At 42.7% G+C, this 20,230-nt stretch overlaps 1 protein-coding gene across 1 annotated transcript in view; it reads right to left on the reverse strand.

Annotated features, from left to right (window-relative positions):
• The window catches only part of UMODL1 (uromodulin like 1), a 50,532-nt gene extending 30,596 nt beyond the window's left edge, over positions 1-19,936 (reverse strand). Inside the window, exons 1-8 of the mRNA XM_077790896.1 lie at positions 19,849-19,936; positions 13,642-13,884; positions 6,862-7,023; positions 5,840-5,946; positions 4,488-4,680; positions 3,526-3,666; positions 2,648-2,764; positions 746-1,000 (exon numbers count right to left, since the gene is read on the reverse strand). Of these exons, the coding sequence (XP_077647022.1) occupies positions 746-1,000; positions 2,648-2,764; positions 3,526-3,666; positions 4,488-4,680; positions 5,840-5,946; positions 6,862-7,023; positions 13,642-13,884; positions 19,849-19,936 (1,306 nt within the window). The remainder of the gene's footprint in view (positions 1-745; positions 1,001-2,647; positions 2,765-3,525; positions 3,667-4,487; positions 4,681-5,839; positions 5,947-6,861; positions 7,024-13,641; positions 13,885-19,848) is intronic.
• Positions 19,937-20,230: the final 294 nt, after the last annotated feature.

Consider the following 20,230-nt stretch of genomic DNA (forward strand, 5'->3'; position numbering starts at 1 on the left):
GTAATTTCCTTCTGACCCAAACTGGAGTCATCCCTCATCTCATCAAAGGGAAGGCTCTTAGGGATAAACATGAACAGCAGCATTCCCACTGTGGTCAGTAATAAAAAGTTCACTGTCTGCTCTTTGAGAAAAAGGGGAGAGATTTATTTCTTTATTTGCATGGAAGCCTAGGAAATCATTTAAGACTAGAGAAAAATCAAAATTATGTTTGATCAACACACTAGGACCTCAGGAAGCTCCCACCATCAGTTAATTGAACAGAACTGGGCAGACAGTCTGCAGCCCTCTTACTCAGTCCTTGCAATTCTCTTTAATCCTTTATTCAGCAGAATCTGCCCTTCCTCTGGGCACTCTTGTTAGCTCAGCTGAGCCCTTGACAAACCAGTTGCCTTGATTTCCCTCTGGCCACAGCCATCAACCATGGATAAATGACCTGCTGGGACATGGGTGGCAGAAAGCAGTGCCAGGCATCAAAGAAATAAATTTTTAGAAAAGAATTAAAGCTTAGCTTGATATCTGTAATAGTCTAATCAGATCCAGCACTGCTTTATCAGCTAAGGCCAAAGTTCTGCTGCTTGATATTCTGGGTGAATAAATGCTGGAGTAGATGAGATAAAAAGTGCTAAAGAAGTGAGGATTAAATGGTCATTGCTGAACTGCAAGTGAGTGGGGATGGAAGGAGGCGAAGGGAGAAGATAGAGATCTACTGTATTATATATATACGTATTTTAAAGTGTTTCTTTACCTGTTTTAACATTTTGACGGGAGATCATGGTTTTTCCACAAGTTTCATAGCTGATCTCTACTGAATACATCACACCTGCTTCCAGGTGAGACACATCCATTTGCATTTCCTCTGTCTTGAGGTTTTGCACAGTTTCATTGCCCTTGGCCACCCGGACTTGGAAAGTGTGGTTCAGAGTAGAACTGACAAGCCAGGACATTTCAAAGCTGTTGCTGGTAACACTGAGGATTCGATGGTTTGTAACTGCAGAGGGATCTGTTGCAAGAAAACAGCAGCAAGAGTTGGCACAGCAAAAGCAACATTTCACTTTTAATGCCTTCTGCTGTTCTAAATCCACTAGAGACAAGCACTCTGACAGTCAATAGGGTCAGGATAGAATCTGCACCTCTCACACCAGCAGATGCCTTCATCCACGAACCATCCCACTAGAATGACACATTTAGTATTTAACCTTTTTATTTCCTTTTACTATATGCACTTCTGTTGAATCATAGAATCACTGAATAGTTTGGGCTGGAAAAAGCCCTAAAGATCATCCAGTTCCACCTCCTGCCATGGGCAGGGACACCTTCCACTAGACCAGGCTGCTCTGAGCCCAGTCCAACCTGCCCTGAACACTGCCAGGGATGAGGCAGCCACAATCCCTCTGGACAACCTAATCTCCTCCAAATCTCTAATCACATAAATAATCAGCCAGCGAGCTACAGGTGCAAGCAACAGGAATAAATTTGGAAGAGTGACTTTGGGTACTCTGCATGTGTTGGCACCTACTTTAATCACCAAAATGCCTCCATTCAGGCAAAGCTTGCCTGGATTTATCCTGGAACACCTCCCAGACCCCAGCTAACAGAGGCTGGGGGAGAGTGGTGTACAACACTTCACCTGTCATTCCACTCTAGCCCAGTGCAACCATTGTCATGTCAATGGGAAAAGACAGGGCCCTTCAGAGGTGATTCCTGTTCTGGGAGGAGGAGGTGTTTGAACTGGGTAGGATGAGTTGCCCTGCAGCAGAGCCAGTCTGTCTGGCTCAGGAGAGAGAGAAAGCCCAGACAAGACACCTCTGCTGGAGAGAGCTGGGGCCAGGAGAGATGAGCATTACCACCATGCTAACCCAGAGATGCTGCCACAGCTTCGTCTTTCATGCTAATGGTTAGACTAAGGAGAAAAGGTTGTTTTCATAAATTGCCTCATTAGAACACTATTGTTTCCAGCACTCTGAGCCAAACACCCCCAAAGCCACTCCCTATTGTAAATGCAGTTGAACCCAATGGGAAGAAATTATGATGTCTGACTCAATTCAGAAAGCTGAATTATTTCTTTATTATAACTATGCTAAAATACATTAATATACTATATAAAGGAAGATACTAAAACTACATACTACTTTCTTTGACTCACACAACTCGTGACCCTCTCTGAGAGACCAGCCCCAGGTGGGTTGGATTGGCCATCAGGCTCAAACAATCCTCACCTGAATCCAATCAAGCAATCACCCCAGGTAAACAATTCTCCAAACACATTCCACATAGGAAAAACAAGGAGCAGAAATAGAAATTGTTTTCTCTTCCATTTCTCTCTGTGCACCTCTATGAAAAATCCTGAGAGGGAGAGAAATGTGCTTGCCACAGCTCCCCACTGCACTAGAGGGGCCTCAGTTTAATTCCTCTGGCTTCAGCTTTGATCAGAAGTTGTGGATGAAGTTCAAGAATACCCAGCCTGTCTCTCTGAACTCTCAAACAACAACTTAAATCTATTTCCTCCCACAGAAGAACAGGGTGTTGTTCAATGGATTGTAATAACTCTTGCCTGAAAGGGCTGGATCACCCATATAAACACAAATCTACTGAGGTTTGTTCCCATCACAAATCAAGAAATCATTTATTAAAATCCAAGGTTACTTACAGCACCCAGCATCTGTAGATTGGTTGGTTATGGACAAGAGACTTGATTTCCTTAGAGAAGGAGAGCTACTGCCAGTGTTAACAGCATTTACTGAACTTGGAGTAGATACTACAATGCCTAGGGGAAAATCACATTATCAGAGTTAGAGTATTTCTAAGAAAATAAATCCAAAATAATACCATTCAGGTTTTGCACATGAAAAACAGCAATAGAGTAATACAAATAAAAAAGTTATCATATCACAAAAGCATAAAGTAGTACATTATCTCCATTTTTGAGCTTAAGGGATTGTAGGATTGTTTTCTAATTAAAGCATTGAATCTGCAAGCAGTTATTCATCTCATTATCTTAAAGCCTATTAGCAGGCACATTGATGTCTGTGGGCTGAAAGTATATTTTGCTGAACTGGTACCACAAGGAATTATTTCAGCCAGTGCCAAACTCCAGCTGCTTGCAGCAGAGAGCTCAGCAGCAGTGCAGGAGCTCAGGGTGGGATCATACAACCACTGAGTCAGGGCTGCAATCAAAACAGGAAAAAATGAAAATGGTAGAAATAATGCCACTAATTTTTCCTCAAGAGGCTGGGGAGGTGCACTGACAAGTGACTTGCTCTGAGAAGCAGTAGGGTCTGAAGCTTTAGCTTTTGGCAGATGAGTGAGGACAGCTCAGGGTGAAATAGAGGAAACACAAGGATCTGTGAAATAAATACTCTGCATTTCCATCAGAAACAGGTAACAGGTTTATGTGGTATTTTCTCCCAACAGGAGGAGAAGGGGCACTCATGCTCCAGAAATTCCTGCAGGTGTCTCCTGCAAAGGAGCACAAAGTCCTGCAGGAACATCCTCAGCACTTCCCAGGGTGAGACCTACATTTCTTACCTTCCTTCCTTGGGCTCAGCCAGTGAGGGATGCCAGTGGCATGTTCAAGCTGATGGTGGCAGCTGTAATAACCCTCCAGGTTCACACAGCTGCTTTTCTCAGGGCAGGCATTGAATTCAGCATAGGAGCATTCATTGACATCTAGGAAGAGCAATACACCTTGTACAGATATTGGGAGCAGCATCAAAATAAATCTGTACTGTGTGTAGACCAGGCTCTGGCTATGATAAATTCAGTGTAAATCTGCAGTAATGCTGTTAAAGCCATTCTGGATGTTACCACCCTATCACTTTTTATCCCAATTCTTTGGAATTAGAGGACAATTAGGGGCAGCTTCAAATTAGGATGCCATCCAAACCTGAGATGTCAGCACAGGCGGAAGGAGGACTACCCAGTGATTTCACTGAAAACAGTAAAAAAACTGAGTAAACACAGAATAAGAATAATGCATTTCTGGAGTGAAAACGTTCAGACAACTGCAGAGCAATAAGTAGCTTGATATAATTTAAAATTAATATATTGAAATGTTTATGTAACATTTAAAAATTATGTAGTAATATGCTATAGTAATTAACAGACTATAAATATGACTTGTTTCATACAAGCTACTGGAAGTAACATGGCAACAGAATATCTGCTTCCCAAGAAAACAGATTTTTTAAGAGCCTGTTTAATACAACTAATGATTGTGCTACAAATATGCACATATTTGCTTTTTCATCTGAAAAATTATGTTACTGGGAGAAAATAAATGTGAGGGTTCAGAAGTGTTCCCTTCCAAACTATTCACTCCAAAATATATATATATTCACTCCATTCTATAACAGAAGGGTCAGGGCCAGGTTTGCAGTTTGCAAGATCCTCTGTGCTATCTTTGAAAGCAAATTAATGGTTCTATAAATGAGATGCCAAGTGAGGAGGGACGAAAGCCCCTAAAATGTGAGAGGATTACAGTCAGTGACCTTGCACTTGTGTGTCAATCACTTCATACACACGCTTCACCATGGCCTTCAGGGAGGAGGAAACCTCTGCCAGAGGAGCTGGGTGCTGCGTGCCCAGGAGAAGCTGGGAGGTCACTGTCCCAGCGTAGATGTCCCCAGGGTTGCTCTGGATGTGGTGCACAGAGGCATTCAGGGGTTGCAGTGCACCAGTGACCTGGAAAACAGGGCAGCAAACATGGCTCAATTCCCAGCACATGAATTATTCAGTGCTTATTATCATAATCTGAGTGTAGAAAGCAATTCAGAAACCATGGCAAAGCGGTTCAGGCCTGTACTGATGAAAGGTGAGTTCTTATTTTCACATTTCACAGCAGATTTATGTTACAGAAATGCCAAGCTTGGGGGGTGTGGAGCTGATCTCAAAATGCTTTGGCAGAAGGAGTAACCCAGAAATAGGTGGGAAGAGTCCTGCTTTGCAAAGTCTCCATGGATTAAAGTAAATTACAGAGACCACTACAATTCACCTGCAATAAAGCTGTCCAGCACTTCTTCCTTTGAACAGCTAAATGGACTGCTGGCAAAGGGAATAGAAAGAAAAAGAGGAAAAGCAATAGACTCAGGATGAAGGGTGGGATTAAGAGAGACCAAACCATCCCAGCTGAGAGTCAGGAATGAGAGAAGGGATTTGCTGGTGGGCTGAGCATTGAGAGTCAGAGGAACAAACAGCAGGACACTCTGAGTAGCAGCTCACTGAAGAGCTGCATCTCAACTCCCCATTTCCTGAGTGTTTCACTTTCTCATTGTTTATTTTAGACCAAGATGTAAAAGCCTTGGTGGATCCTTGCCCCTGCTACACAGCAACAACACCAGGGTTTCTTACTTTTTTAGGATATGAGAAGGGGAAATAAGATAGGAGGAAGAAGGACACTTTCGTTATTATTTCTGTTCTCCTGCCCATCAGTGCCAGCAGATTATGGCAGATGGGTTTGTCTTGGAAAGGCTTAACTTAAAATTCCATATCAGAAAACGTCATGCTTTGAAGGTCTTGCAGTCTGATCCCAGTCTGTCACAGGCCCAAAATTGAACTGAGACAGAGTTGGAACAAGCACTACTTAAGCAGGAAAACCCTTTATTTCAGAATGGCTTTAAATTGCCCTTGGAAGAGACCTGAAACATGTGCTGAAGAAGCTGATAAATCAATGTTACTTGAATTGCTTAAGGATGCATCTGTACATTCAGTAATCAGAAATACAGAAATAATCAGAAATAGGACAAAAAAAAATCAGTCTGGCAGAACAAAGGGGGAGCAAAGAGTGGCCCCTGAGTAACAGAATCATGGGCACAACGAGGGAAGAGTTTGTTTTTGTACATACCATGGAGTGCAAAAGGCGGGAATGATTCAGAAGGTGGGAATCCACCCGGGTTAATTCATTAAAATCCATTTTCACCAGCACTGTCACGTTGTACCAGAACATCCTCCCTGCAGCGTAGGAAATAAAACAGCCAAGTCATCTGAGGTCTGGTGCTGCAGAAGGTGACAGAGCTTCAGGGAGGCTCAGAGCTAACAAAGCAAGATTTCACTTGGCAAACGTGGGGGCCAGCTAGGGCCTCGTTTGCCACATGCCACAGGCAGAGAGCCAGGGAAGGAGAAGGATCCAGGGGAGGTTTGCTTTACCCACAGCACCCACACACCACTCAGTGCTCATGGGCATAGTAAAAGTGGCCCCCAACACCTGGGAAGAATGATGTTTGAACTCGAATGATTTTAGGAGGCTAATTATTATATATTATATTATATTATATTATATTATATTATATTATATTATATTATATTATATTATATTATATTATATTATATTATATTATATTATATTATATTATATATCACATTTACAAGAGCTATTATTGACTATAATAGAACTATTATTAACTATTATTAACTACTTTATTATTACTAATAAGAAAAACTTGTGACTCTGCTGAGAGTCTTGGCACAATTGTGGATTTAACTGGTTAATGAATTTAAACAACTATTACTAGAATTTAATCAAGTGACCACCTTGGGTAAACAATCTCTATACTATATTCTACATGGGCACAAACAGGGAGTAGTGAATGAGATAAGAATTGTTTTGATTCTCTTTTCTGATTTCTGCTTCTCTCAGGAGAAATCCTGAGAAACCTCTCAGTTCAGAGTGTCTCTGTTCAGAGGGCAGGTGAATACCACCCACGGGTGCAAGAAGTGAAGCTGAATCTCCTGGAACCCATCCCAGGCACAGTCCCATATTTGTTTCAGCAAGAGCTATGGTAACAGTTTTCCTGCCCACTCCCACCCTCAGGAGGGAAAATTAAGGATATTTCTATTAGAAGCAGTCTGGAATTTATCATAACATACCCTCTGGCATGGGATCCACACAGCCTGCTCCTTTGGATGAGCTGCAGCATTTTTTCAGCCCTGGACATTGAGTATCAAATGTGCAAGGATAATCAAGTGTTTCCATATCCTTCACTGGACAAATACCAGGTCTTGAGGCAAATACACTGGATCTATTGAGGGCTAAGTAACAAAAACATTTCTGAGAACAAAAATACAGAAAGTTGTTTCCATAAAATTGTGATATTTAATTTATACCAAACACCTCCTCCTCACTTTAGAAGTGTGTCTGTTCTGAGTTTTTAATGGGAAGAAAACAGCAACCTAAAATTATCATTATTTCATTTCAAGGGTGTAAATATTCTCAGGTCTTTCTCTTGTCTGTGACATTTCTGTTAGAGAAATTTTGAGTTTCTAACTTTCCATTAATAATTATGGATGGATGGGCTCATAGGTAAGTTTCTAAATGTGGAGACAATGAGAAACAGAAAATATGCCTGATATCACAGAATAATGAGGTTGGAAGAGACCTCTAAGATCATTAAGACCAATTATGCCCTAACAGCTCAACTAGACTATAGCACCAAGTGCCATGTCCAGTCTTTTTTTAAACACATCCAGAGATGGTGATTCCACCACCTCCCTGGGAAGACAATTACAGTACTTTATTATTCTTTTGGTGAAAAAATTTTTTCCTAATATCCACCCTATACCTTCCCTATCAGCTGTGACTAATCCAAATAATATATAATGATCAAAGAAAACAGGTACTGTGTAAGAGAGAAGTTGAGGACTTCCATTTAACATTTTGTGGCACAAATTTAACCTTAGCTGCAGTAATTCTGTTCCAGCTGGCCACTCCAGGAGGTTGGTAGCCCATGCCAGAGAGCCCTGCAGAGAGGGCAGCTGAGGCAGGAGGATGCTGCTTCCCAAGCCAAGGGCAGACAGTGGTTCTGGGCCAGTGCTAGCAAAAAAAATTCTTCTAAGGAGGAAAAGAAAACATTTCCAAGCCCTACAAACTCACTTCTTTACCCACACTCTTAAACACAGCTCCATGTAATGCTCAGCTCTGGTCTTTCTAAGCAACCTGAAAGAAATCTCTTTTCCATTCATTTTGCACCTCCAGGTTTTTGATCCTTTACTGAGCAACTGAAGTCAGCCAGGAGAAAAATGAACCTGATTGCTGCAATAGAAACAGTCGTGGTGCAGGAAAACCACATTTGACGTTATAAAACCTATACCAAGTGAAAAGTCCACAGCAAACTATAAATCTATTCTGAACAGTCAGCCCTGTGGGTTTACAATTTCTGTTATCCCAAAGCTCTGGATGAGAGTAAATGTGAGGTTTCTGAGAAGCAGGAGGAGATACTGAATTTAGCACTTTTGGTCTCTGCCAAGTAACATTTTTAGCCAGGGAAATGATCTTAATTAACCAAGATTTAACCTGAATCTGCATAACTTGCTGCCACATGCATGTCCCAGGTCCTCTTCTCTCTGGGTTGGCACTCCACAGGTGGTTCCCCCAAAATGGTCATTTCCCTAGAAATATCCCTCTTGATTTTCAAAGCCACATTCAGGTGGGAGACAGCCTCAGCTGCCCATAGCTGAGGCTCACATTAATTCCCAGCCTCAAATGATTGCTCCTTCTCAGCCTCCTGTGCAGGGAGCTAAGCAGCCTTTCACACTGGATTTTGCACAAACACAAGAACCAAGGAATTTCCTCATGTTAGAAAATCTCCTATTCACAAGTGCTCCTTACTGTTCAAACCAGGTGGATCCTGGTCAGCTGGATCCAGGTGTGGAAATTGCTCCAGCTCTGAGATTCAGGTGCAGTTCAAACAGGTTTGAGGTTCAAAGCAGCTTTTTGGTTTTTGTTTTTTTTCCCACCTGTGTCTCTTTTTTTTTTGTTTTGTTTTTTTTTTGGGTTTTTTTTTTGTGTGTGTGTGTGTGTTTAACTACAGTGCAAATGGTTTAATGAGTCACATGCAATCTCAGAAAACACTATTGAGTCCTGGCTGGGTGCCACAGTAGCCATTTATCTGAAATCAAAAGGTCATCTTTTTCAGATCAACAGAAACAGAGATGGATTCACTTCACATTTCTGCCTAATTGTACCAGATGCACTTTGGAAATCCAATTTATGCTCTCCCCTTCAATCATGCTGGGGACAGTCACCTCCCAGGCAAGCAGTGAGGAGCAAGCCAGCCAACTCCTTTGTCATTTGGATGAAGTACAGGCTTTTCTCCTCTGTTATTTACATAAATGTATGGAAGCAGAACTGCAGCTTAGCAACCAAAGGTCACTTGCCAGCTTGCCTCTGGACAGATGCTGGATCTGCTGTGACTGCAGGATGGGGCATCTCCCAGGAGATTGATGCTGAGGGACAACATTAGCTCAGCCAAAACCCCCTTCCCCTCCCTTCTTCCATCTGGAAGGGATGGTTTCTTCCAGAGGGTGTGGTGGAGCCAGGGACCAGCAACCCTGCATTTGTCTCACGTATCAGAAGGTGGAGACAAATCTATGAAATTACAGAGGAAGCTCCTGGGAAAGTCTGTTCCAAAGGCAGGCTGGCAGTTTTCATCACACAAGCCTGGGTTTGGGGTCCTTGAGCATTGGTAGGCTTTACTTGCTCAGGTGGATGTTTTCCATCCTAATTGCCTCTCCAGGGGTTTAATTGGGATTTGTGCTGATCCGGCATCTGACAAATACTTAACACCCTTCCTGGGTGTTCCTTTTGCCTCAGAGAGGAGAAAGCTGAGGGGGATGTGGTCAAGGTTTACAAAATCCCAAAGGCAGGGGGCAAGATGAAGGCAGAGCTGGTTTTCACCAGAGCCCACAATAATAAAATGGGTGAAAGAACTCACTTCTTTACCCAAACAGGAGGGAACTTCTGCCATTTGTCAGCACAGGGGGTGTGGAGACAGACAGCTTCAGTGGGCTCAAAAAGAGACAAGGCAATTCCTAGACAGGATTCCCATCTGCAGCATCCATGGGGAACAGGCGGGGAATGCTGATAATCCCATTTCTGCAGCTGCTGGGGGCACACAAGGGACACAAACTGCTGCAGGGCAGCAGGAGCCACCTGCTTCTGGGTGAAGTCCAACAGGACATTCTGGCACCTTCTCAGCCCAGGCTGATGCTGCAGTGCTGCCCATATGTGCCACCACTGTCCCCTGGCTTTCCTGTGACAGCCGAGCACAGGGACAGCTGTGGCCAGCTCCTGCAGCTCTGGGTACAGCCAGCATGGGAACATCTGCATGCCAGCTCTGGAAGGTCCCAGCCCTGCTGAGGAGCTGCTTGGACACCTACAATGAGCCTTTTTTACTTTTTTGTTGTTTTTCTGAAAACCTTCATAAGCTGTGCACACAAGGCACGCCGATTTAAGCCTGACTTGAACATTGCAAATCAAGTGCTCTCAAGAAACTCCACAATTAAAGTTGTCTTGGATCTTCTTATTTCAAGGTATTTTTGTATGTGTGTGCTTAAAAAACAGCCTTCTCATGTGCTGATGCACTCTTTCCCTTGCTAGCTGGGGATCAGGCAGGGTTAGATGGCAGATAAGGAGCTCTCTGGTTTCATCTTATGCTGGAAAGTGGGCAGCAAGCCAGCCACCAGGAGAAATAACCATAGCATCCATTCAGGCAGCTGGAAACAAGCCTGGAGAACTGGATCCTGTCTCTACCTAAAAGACAAGATTTGTATGGTAAAACAACCTTCAGGCTTTCACAGGTCCATGAGCTTGACCTGCAGCCCTGTGCCCCAACTGTACAAGCTGTTCAAAGCAGCACTAAGCACCATGAAAATCAGAATAAATTCATGAAAAGGTTAAAACTTTTTAACTTAAAAAAGTTAAAGTCTGAAGACAGGTCTGAAACCAACACGGAATGGTTTGATCTCAGTTTCTCTGCAGCTCAGTTGCCCATTTGTGAATGACACAGAAGCTCCCTCGCTTCCCACAGCCTTTGTGAAGACAAATTGCTGCCTGTGAATCCCCCAGGATTCACCTTTAGAGGTGATAAATAATTCTCTACTCAGTGAGAGGCTGAGCAGAGCACTGAATGTGGAGGTCAGGGTGGTACACAGGAATGGAAAGCTCCTCAGGGGGCTCCATCATCTCTGGGCACTGGGAAATGTGGTTCTTGGGGCACTGCAGAGCTGGATCAGGTAATTAAAAGAGTTCACTGATCTGCATGCATGGACAAAAAGAGGGAAAACAAAGGTTCTTCTATTTAATTCTACCTTAAGAATTAATTCCAGCACTTCCTAACTTTTAGATATTTAAATTTCCAGCTGTTATTTAAAAATGTCAAAGTCATTTGTGTGTAACACTATCCTGATGGACACACAACTGCTGAGAACTACCAGAGCAACTTAACCAGTGATCTAGAATAAAGAAATCATAAAAGCAGGGCCTGCCATATCCCAGGCTGGGGTAATTGTTTCCTTCTAGGAAGAAAAGGTGAGGAGTGGCCAGGAAGAGGTCATGGAGACCTTTCCACTCCTGGCAGGATGGAGAGCACGCCAGCATGGATAACGTCAAGAAGAAAATAACAGCAGTTCAGCAGCGTGCTGTGCAGTAATTTCTGCAGTTCCAGTTTCTCTTCTCATCATTTATTTAAGTCTGTGTCTAGACAGTGCATTACCATTCACAGAATTTATGACTAATACCCTGAAAAGCAAAGATACTAGAATAATGTAAACATGGAAATCACCTAGAAGCCATACAAATCCTTAAATGGTTTCAAATATTCCCAAGTTAACTTTTACAGGAAAAAGTGTCAGGGTGACCACGATATTTCATGGACAAACTTGCCCAGAGTGTCCAACATGACAAAGGCAGGATAGAAATTCTGCAGCTAAGCTTTACAAGAGATTTACAGATTTGTTCATGTTGGATGAAACAGAATCATCAACAGCTCTCAAGCCTAAAATACCCCTAGAGATGCTTTTAGGGAATCTCTAAAGAGACAGAATTATACTGAGAAAAAAACATTTCAAGTGTTAGCAAGATGCTTTCTTTTCCACACAAGAAGATGGTCTTGATTTTCAGAGGTTCAGAAACACTTGAATTTCTTGTGCAAACAGTGACAACCATGGTGACTTTTCCACATTTAGCTGGCATAGCTCTTTCCTTGTATTACAGAATTAAAAAGCCATTTTCTCTGATTGCTTCTCAGTCTTGCCATTTGATACTTACAGGCACTCATGTGTGCACATGTCTGTGTATTCAAAAGACTTCACTGAAGTAACTTCTCAACCATAATTAGATGTACTGCAGATTTTCCCCAGCGTGGATCTGATGCTTGAAAAGTAGGGATGATCAGCAGCAGATCCTTTGCCTGACAAATCTGCTTGGGCACACAGTAACCTGCAGCTCAAATTCTGCTTTGCTGAGACTCCACAACAGCCATGGAGCCAAAAAATAGCAGTAAATTAAGAATTGTGCTTTATTTTCTCTTCTCTAGCAAATAACTTTAGGAACAAGTAAAGCACATCGACCATTTTTGTATTCCCATCCTTCTGTTAAAATCCTGCTAGACACAATATTCTACCTGTGACTGTAGAGAAAATGCCTGGGGGGAAAAAAAAGTTCGGAAATTCTTTTCCCAATGCTCTGAAGCAACTTAAATGTGGGATGAGCACATTGTTCTTGACAGGTCCCATGACAGGACATATGGCTCATCCCCCCTCATGCCACGTTACATGATCCTGTGCAGGAGCAGGTTTGGGGACATTCCCACAGATCTGAGTCACCCAAGTCTCATGACCCAAAACAAGGGCCAGAGCTGCAATAGGACCTTTCCTTTCAATCTGCTGTTCCTGTGTGTGGTTATGTAAATGCCCAGGTCCACACTGAAGAGTGGAAATAAGGAAAATGCAATGTCACACTGAAAATAGGAGACAAAACTATGTCCTGCAGAACTTTTCTGGATGACAGAACAGTTCAGTGTTGATTTAGATAATTCAAGATGCCTGCTCAGCTTAAAAGCATATAAATTTATCAATTGGAAAAAGAAAGTTCCTTTTCCTCAAGGAATCCCCTCCATCTATGTCTCAAGTTGTGATAAATTTCTGACTGACAACTGGCAACCCTGATGTGGGAAGGGGAAAAAGCTTCCATCTTGAGACAAAGGTGGTTGAGTCTTCCTGAGCAGAGCCTTATTAACACTCAGATGTTAGATCACATCCACCAAAAGCTTTACCAGTTCTCAGACCTCCCACACAGGCACAGGTAACCAAGGAAGTCCTAAGAAAATAGGTCCTAGTCTAGTTTTGGTTGGACAGCATCTGGTATAAAGTTGCCCTGAGGTCACAGGTTGTTTTAAATTTGAACCAAAATTGGGTTTGCATTCTGGGAACAGACCCTGCTCCACATCAAAGGAGATGTTATCCCCAGTACATCCTGAATTACTTTAGAGGAGAAAGCTCCCAGTGTAAATGCAGGCAGGCTCAGAGCAGACACCAGAGTGAATTTTTGCTCTTGGCCAGGGATATTGGCCTGAACCTGGACAGGTAATGAGCCCTTGAAGGGTTAACAAGCAGCTGCCTTCCTCAGGCTCCCCTGGAAGTTTAGTGAATTTGTGATAAGAGGTGGCAAAGAGCAAGAATCGGGAGCTTTAATCTGCTATGTCTGCTCCTTGCCATGTTGGACAAAGTTCACTGTACATTATTTTAAAATCAGTTATTTCATTGAATAGGAACTATGGCCTGAACTGAATTAAGCCTTTACACATCTCAGCTGAAGTGAATCTTCTTCCATAAGAAGCATTTATTTCCTCTCTTCATCTGACTAAAACTTACCTAGAGAGCAGTAGAGTCCAACTTGTTCATATCCTTCACAGCAATCTGTGAGAGTGATGGTTTCAGGGACTTCAACAGTGTGAAACTCTGTTCTGTAGCGTGTCTGGGGACACACCATCCACGGGATCCACCCTCCACAGGATGTGTTCTTCTCATAGGACTTTTGGTAGGCAACCATTTTAAACACACTTCTGGTCAGGGTGTAGTTGCACAGATGGTACCCTAGCAAAGAGAGGCCTTTTTCTAGGAAACAGAAACAGGAAAGAAAGGGATCAGCATTAACTTGTCGCCCTGCTGCTTTTTGGCTTCCTTTTCTACCTCTGTCAAGGTTGGAATTGAAGCCACTTGATAGTTCACGTTCAGAATTGGATGTTTATTGTTTCTTATCAATGTTACAGCCTCACAGCAGTGAGTTTTGCAGTCCTTCATTAGCAAGGCACAAAATGGCCAGCTATCTCTTGTTACAAGGTCTTTTAAGGATAAACCATCCAATTAAGAAATAACACATTTAGGTGTCATATTTTCATTTTTAACTGATTCCTTGAAGTCCGCAGTGTGGACTTTTCTGTCCAATTATAAAATTCCTCCCAAACCAATGAAAAAGAAGGAAGAGAAGGTGAAGAACAAGGAAGGGAAGGTAAAGAATCACAACCTGCCTACACCCTAAAACCTCCATCTTGCTTCATATTTATTTCTATATTCTAAAACATCAAACTCTAAATTTTCCACCCTGTGATATTACACACTTCTAATAACCACACATCCATAATCCCAGTGCTGTTAATCAATTTTGGAAGGCTGTTCCATGGCCTCAGGTCAAATGCAGTGTTCTCCAGGGAGTCAGAGTCTGTCTGTACAGAAAGTCTAAAATTCTCAGCATCCAGAACTCCAACTTCACCCCAGAGCAGAAGTTCCCTGCAGTATCCCGTGGAAAACAGTGTTGTAAGAAAGCAGTGGCAGAACCAACACAGATGAATGATTTCCAGGAAGGCTGACGTTGGGAAGAACATCACTTCAAAAAACAGACACAAGAAAGAATTGGTAGTGACTGCTTGTCATAGGCATCACTTTGGTCATGAAAGGATGAAGACTGGCAGAAAATTCAAAGAGTTCTTGATGCCTTCAGATGCGAGGTGGAAAAGGGGCAATTTAACTCAAGTTAATATTAAAGAAATTTACATATGTTGATATAAATTAACAGTAGAGCACAATAGGAACTTCCAGAGCAGACTCATCCAAGTAGTTTAAAAGCCCACTCCAGCCTCTGCTGCCAAAGCCTTCATCACTCCTCACTGCCTATAAAGGGAACAAAAGGTGAGGAACTCACGGGCATATGAGTCACAGTAGATGTCTGGAATAAGACATCCTTCAGACATCACCCTAGGCTAAAAGTGGGTACTCATACATCACTGGGAAGCACTTCCAGGTATCTGACACAAAAGGTATTCCTAGAGATCCTGCACTGCCTCTCTGCATTTGTAGCAGACCTTGTTGATCAGCCATTGGAAACCTGCAGTGGTTCACTGACAAAGTCACTGATAAGGTCATTAACTGCATCATTTCACACAGGTCTGGGGTAGGGACTCAGCTTCCTGGGTTCTAAAACCATTTCTGATGAGGAGTGAACTTGTTAGGTGCTTTGCTTAAGACTGAAATACTTCAGCAGAGTTAGGGGGAAAAACCCAACACCAAACAACAGAAAGAAACCCCAACAGCAGCAACAAAAGCAGATGGGGTTTAAGAATTAGCACTAAGCAACCTACAGTCATGTCACAGACATCAGGCTGGCTCCTAAGGAGATGTTACAGGAGCCAGAGGGGCTGAGTCACCCTGTGTCCCATTTGGGAAACAGATCAGATGGAATTAAGATGCCTGTATCATCCTCTAACCAAAGCAGAAGAAACTTTAATAAGGATAAATATGAATTAGCTGCAGAGATTCAAATATAGCAGGACTGGTTTTTTGTTTGTTTTTTGTTTTTTTTTCTGAGAGCTCTGAGGGCACCAGGGTCACCCAACAGACAGACTGAAGCTAACACAATATACACAACAGGCATATTTAAAACATTTACAGCTAATCTTATTTGTACAACTTATCTCCTGCTTGAAAACATGAAACATATTAAAAACAATTCAATAAGGAAAAAAAAATGTTAGGTTTTTAGGAATCCTGTGCTTTTATCACAGCTAAACAAAAGACATTTGTGCAGTTTGAGCAGGACTAGGAAAGAGTTTTGGAGAGGAAGATCCATTTGCAGTGCAGGGACAGTCCAGAAGAAAGCATGTTCTGGCCCCTCAGTTCAGGAGGGACCTTGAGATGCTTGAGCATGTCCAGAGGAGACAACAAGGCTGGTGAGGGGCTGGGAACACAAACCCTGTGAGGAACGTTTGAGGGAGCTGGGGTTGTTTAGCCTGGAGAAGAGGAGGCTCAGAGGTGACCTTATTGCTCTCCACAACTCCTGAAGGGAGGTTGCAGACAGGTGGGGTCGGTCTCTCCCACAAGGCAGCACTGACAGAACAAGAGGACACAGCCTCAAGCTATGTCAGGGAAGGTACAGGTTGGATATTAGGAAAAAATTTTCACCGAAAGACTAATAAAGTACTGGAATTGTCTTCCCAAGGAGGTGGTGGAATCACCATCTCTGGATGTGTTTAAAAAAAGACTGGACTTGGCACTTGGTGCTATAGTCTAATTGAGGTGTTGGGGCATAGGTTGGACTTGATGATCTTTGAGGTCTCTTCCAACCTCATTATTCTGTGATTCTGTGTGATTCTGTGTGAGTAGACTTGGTGTCTAGAAATGGCCTTTGGAAGCCCAGCCCAGCTCTGCCTCACTCATCTGTGCCTTGCTCCTGCAGCAAAAGGCAGAGTTGATGCTGGGCTGTGCTCCAGGAAGTGCCTGGAGAGCCAGAGAGCTCCAGCAGGCTCCAGGCACTCTGCTTGGAGCAGCTCAGCAGGAAAATACTGAGAGTGGAAACCCCACTCCTTGCTTCTTCCTCCCAGCCAGCCTCCAGCAGGACACAGTCAATGATAAGGTGACAAAGTCAATGATAAGGTGACAAAGTCAATGATAAGGTGACAATGATAAGCCTCTGTGGCTGCTCCCTGAGGCTCTGGGGACAGTGGCTGAGTGTCCACAGCCCTGAGAGGCACCAGCTGCTCCTTGTCCCTAAGTAGGGAGTGAAAGGAGCTGGTCAGGAGGGACAGGAAGACACCCAGCCTGGCTCAAAGCCTGGCTCAAAGTCTGGCTCAAGCCCAGGAGTTGCCTGAGCCCAGAGAGGAACCCAAGGCTGGGATGGATTTCTGAGCAGGACATGGCTGTGCAGGAGTGTCACCCTGATTCTTAAGATTTTCTAAAGCTTTCTGAGTTTACATTCTGTTAGAAAACTTTCCCACACAATTCCTATAAGCAACATATTGTTTTGCATTCCTTCATGGGGGTGGAGAAACTTGATGTACTGGTGTTTTGTCCAATGTCTTTGGAGAGGTGGCCCATCCACTCTCCAATCCAATGTCACCTTTGGGAAAGTATAAAAGTTGGAGTCAGAAAATAAACCTTCTTTCTTTACCTCGAAATAGCAGGTGGCTCACATTGTGCTTTCACGTGTCCTATAGCAACACAGGAGGAAATGGAAGAAGTGAGCTAGAGAAATCAGTTATCCTGTAACTTTAGGATAACTCTGTGGGACAATGGGACAGGAAAGTAAATGTGGGTTCTGGAGCAGGAATCAGAGATCTGCTGCTTTTTATTCAATGTGTTTTATCCATTAACACCTCACATGAGGCACAAGTGCCTGACAAGGAGCAGGCAGCTGTCATTGCATTTTGGAAAGTATTCCCATGCCATGTTTTAAGACTGCTCCAAGAATGCCTTTCTCTGCAAATGCTTCAAGGCATGAAGGTGTGGGGTGAAAAAAAAATCTTGTTTCAGCTTTTTGATTTTGGGGTTTTTTTTAATTTGTTTGTAACCTGAATGGCTAAATAATCAGAGTGGAACAGAATTAATACCGAAATAATTTTGGTTATAACATTTCCTTGGAGAAAGTGCACAAACATCTGTTGTGACCAGGGAAGGAGGCAGGAGCAGGACAAATATTGTTCTATGAAAACGAGGAAGAGAAACTCCTACATTAAGGAATCAGATTGTTATATAAAATCAGGTTTGAGGGGAATTGGGCAGGTAAGAAGCAAGAGCTCAGCCTTGTTCCTCCTCCCCATGATCCCTCCTTTTCTCCAGAGCTCACATAAAGCCTGGCAAGAGCAAAGCAGGGACTGGAAGGGAAAAACTGAGTAAGGAGAGCACTGAGGATTCGTGTTGTCCGTGCAGAGCTGAGGCTGCAGCACTGGAAAGCTAAAACTTCCAGTGTCAGCTGAGCTGGCTTAGTCTCTACAGCAATGTGCAACATAAATACAGGTATGAAACTGAGAATAAGATGGTGTAGAATTAGAGACAGTTTATAATTGGAAGCTACAGCTGTCAGAACAGATATGAAGTTATGAAGTCATATTTCATACTTAAACATTGATACCAGGCACACACACACACACACACACACACACACACACATATATATATATATATATTTATACATGTATATACACACACACACAGTATAGAATGAAGCTGCCAAAGCCTAAAGAGAAGCTCTGAGATGAGGCTGTGGTGGTACAAAAAGATTCCCTCAGTGCAAGAAGTTGGACTGAAGGTGTCAGGGAAAGGTGAAGCACCACCAACCTCTGCCCCATCCATCACTTCCAGACCGTTCAAAGCAAGTTTTGACACTCAGATTTCAATTATTTTGCTGACAGCAGTTTGCTGCTGAGCAATGTGGCTTGGATCAATTTGGGCTCTTTAGAAAATTGGCTTTCTGTCCTCATTACTCCCATCTATGGGGTTATGGCACAATCAAACAGAATTAAAATGCGCTGACTGTTGTTTTCAGTGACTCAAAGCTGAAGTCAATGGCACAGCAGAAGACCTGTCATTAGTATGGACATGTTACACCTATTATTTCTGGATTTTAGAATTTTGTCTCAGCAGCCACCAGCTTTCAGCACCATTGGGGAAAATATCAAATTTTTTTCTTATGTTAAGCAAGAGCATAAACAATTAAAGCAAACCATTTATTAATAGGAACAAACACTGAGAGGAAAGCTTGGGAACAAAGGCTGCACAGGAACAGGCTCCTTGGGACTTGAGGTTAAACCCAGATGAGAACTGAGAGCATGACCAAAAAACAGTAATAAAAAAATGCTTCATAGCTTTTATGCCACAGACAGAGCTGCAGTTCTGGAAACTTCACCACTCAGGTGTCATGAGAGCCACTGTGAGCTGGGATCTGCCAAATCTTTTCTCACTGGAGAGGAGTAAAACTAAAAGATAAGCCCCTTTCTTGACATAACCTTAAAAAAACCTGTTGGAAAGGGTTAATGGAGGGCAGATTCAAGCTCAGTTTTGAAATGCAAACACTCCAAAACATGACAAAAAAAAACCCAAAAACAAAACAAACATGGACTTGATTTTTCTACAAATTCGAAATTTTAAAGTCAATACCATTTACTTTAAATGACACTGGGAAGGAGTTCTAATGGCCCTAATATCTGCAAACCTCTTTTCAGCTGTGGTTTTGACAGAATAACAGGTTCTAAGAAATATGGTTTATATTTAACTGAGACTCACAAAACCACTTAAGTAAAGAAAAGCAATGAAGAGCAGTCAAAAATCATTATATTTCCTCATTCAAATGAATCAAACCAGAAATGAAGAGTAAATTAGGGGTTCATTTAGCAGTTACAGTTGGGTTAGGTTTTTTTCAAAATTACAGCCCATAGCACGGATGAAATTTAAGCATGTCTTTCACAGCTTCATCTTATCCATCCCCAGGAATTTGCCAGGCACATTTCCTGCTAATGCTTATTTTAAGGACAATTTTCATAAAAATTTGCACAATACTGAAGAGAAAGCAGAAATTCTCCTTGTTCATTTCTAGCACAAAGGAAATGACAAGGATTTTGCCTGGGAATGAAAGGCTGGGGACAGAGGTTAGGTTTTTGCTCGGTTAGATTTTCTCTGTTCAATTATCAATTAAATGGTCGCTGGGACATTGCCAGTTCTCCGGAGAGTGGCCACCTTGGCTGCTTTATTTCAAAGAAATATCTATCCAACATCCAAACTGAGCTGTTCTCTGGCCAGGTTGGCATCACTCACCTGTAATTTCATCTCCCCTTCCCTGCCGTGTGGCTGCCCAGAAGATGAGAACAGAAATAAGAGTGATCCTGGCCACTGCAGGGCCCATCCTGGATAAATCTTTCTTATGCCTTTGTTTCCAAGGTGGCAGAGCTTGGCTGTCCTCACACGTAGGCTTTTGGATTAGGGGAAAAGGTGCTCTGGGTTTTTTTCCTTTTGCAGGGAGGTGATAACTGCTGACAACAGAAACAAAGGTGCTCCACTGGGAATTTTGCTGGTTCTCTCTCCTTTGTGTTCTCTCCAGGGAATTTACCTCTTCTGCCTGTTCTACTTGGCTCCCCTGGCTTAACTTTGAGAAAAAAGGCATTTTAAAACTGCTGGTTTAGTCCCTTTTTATCCTTCA

The sequence above is a fragment of the Lonchura striata genome, chromosome 2, assembly GCF_046129695.1.
Source record: "Lonchura striata isolate bLonStr1 chromosome 2, bLonStr1.mat, whole genome shotgun sequence".
Classification (NCBI taxonomy): Eukaryota; Metazoa; Chordata; class Aves; order Passeriformes; family Estrildidae; genus Lonchura; species Lonchura striata.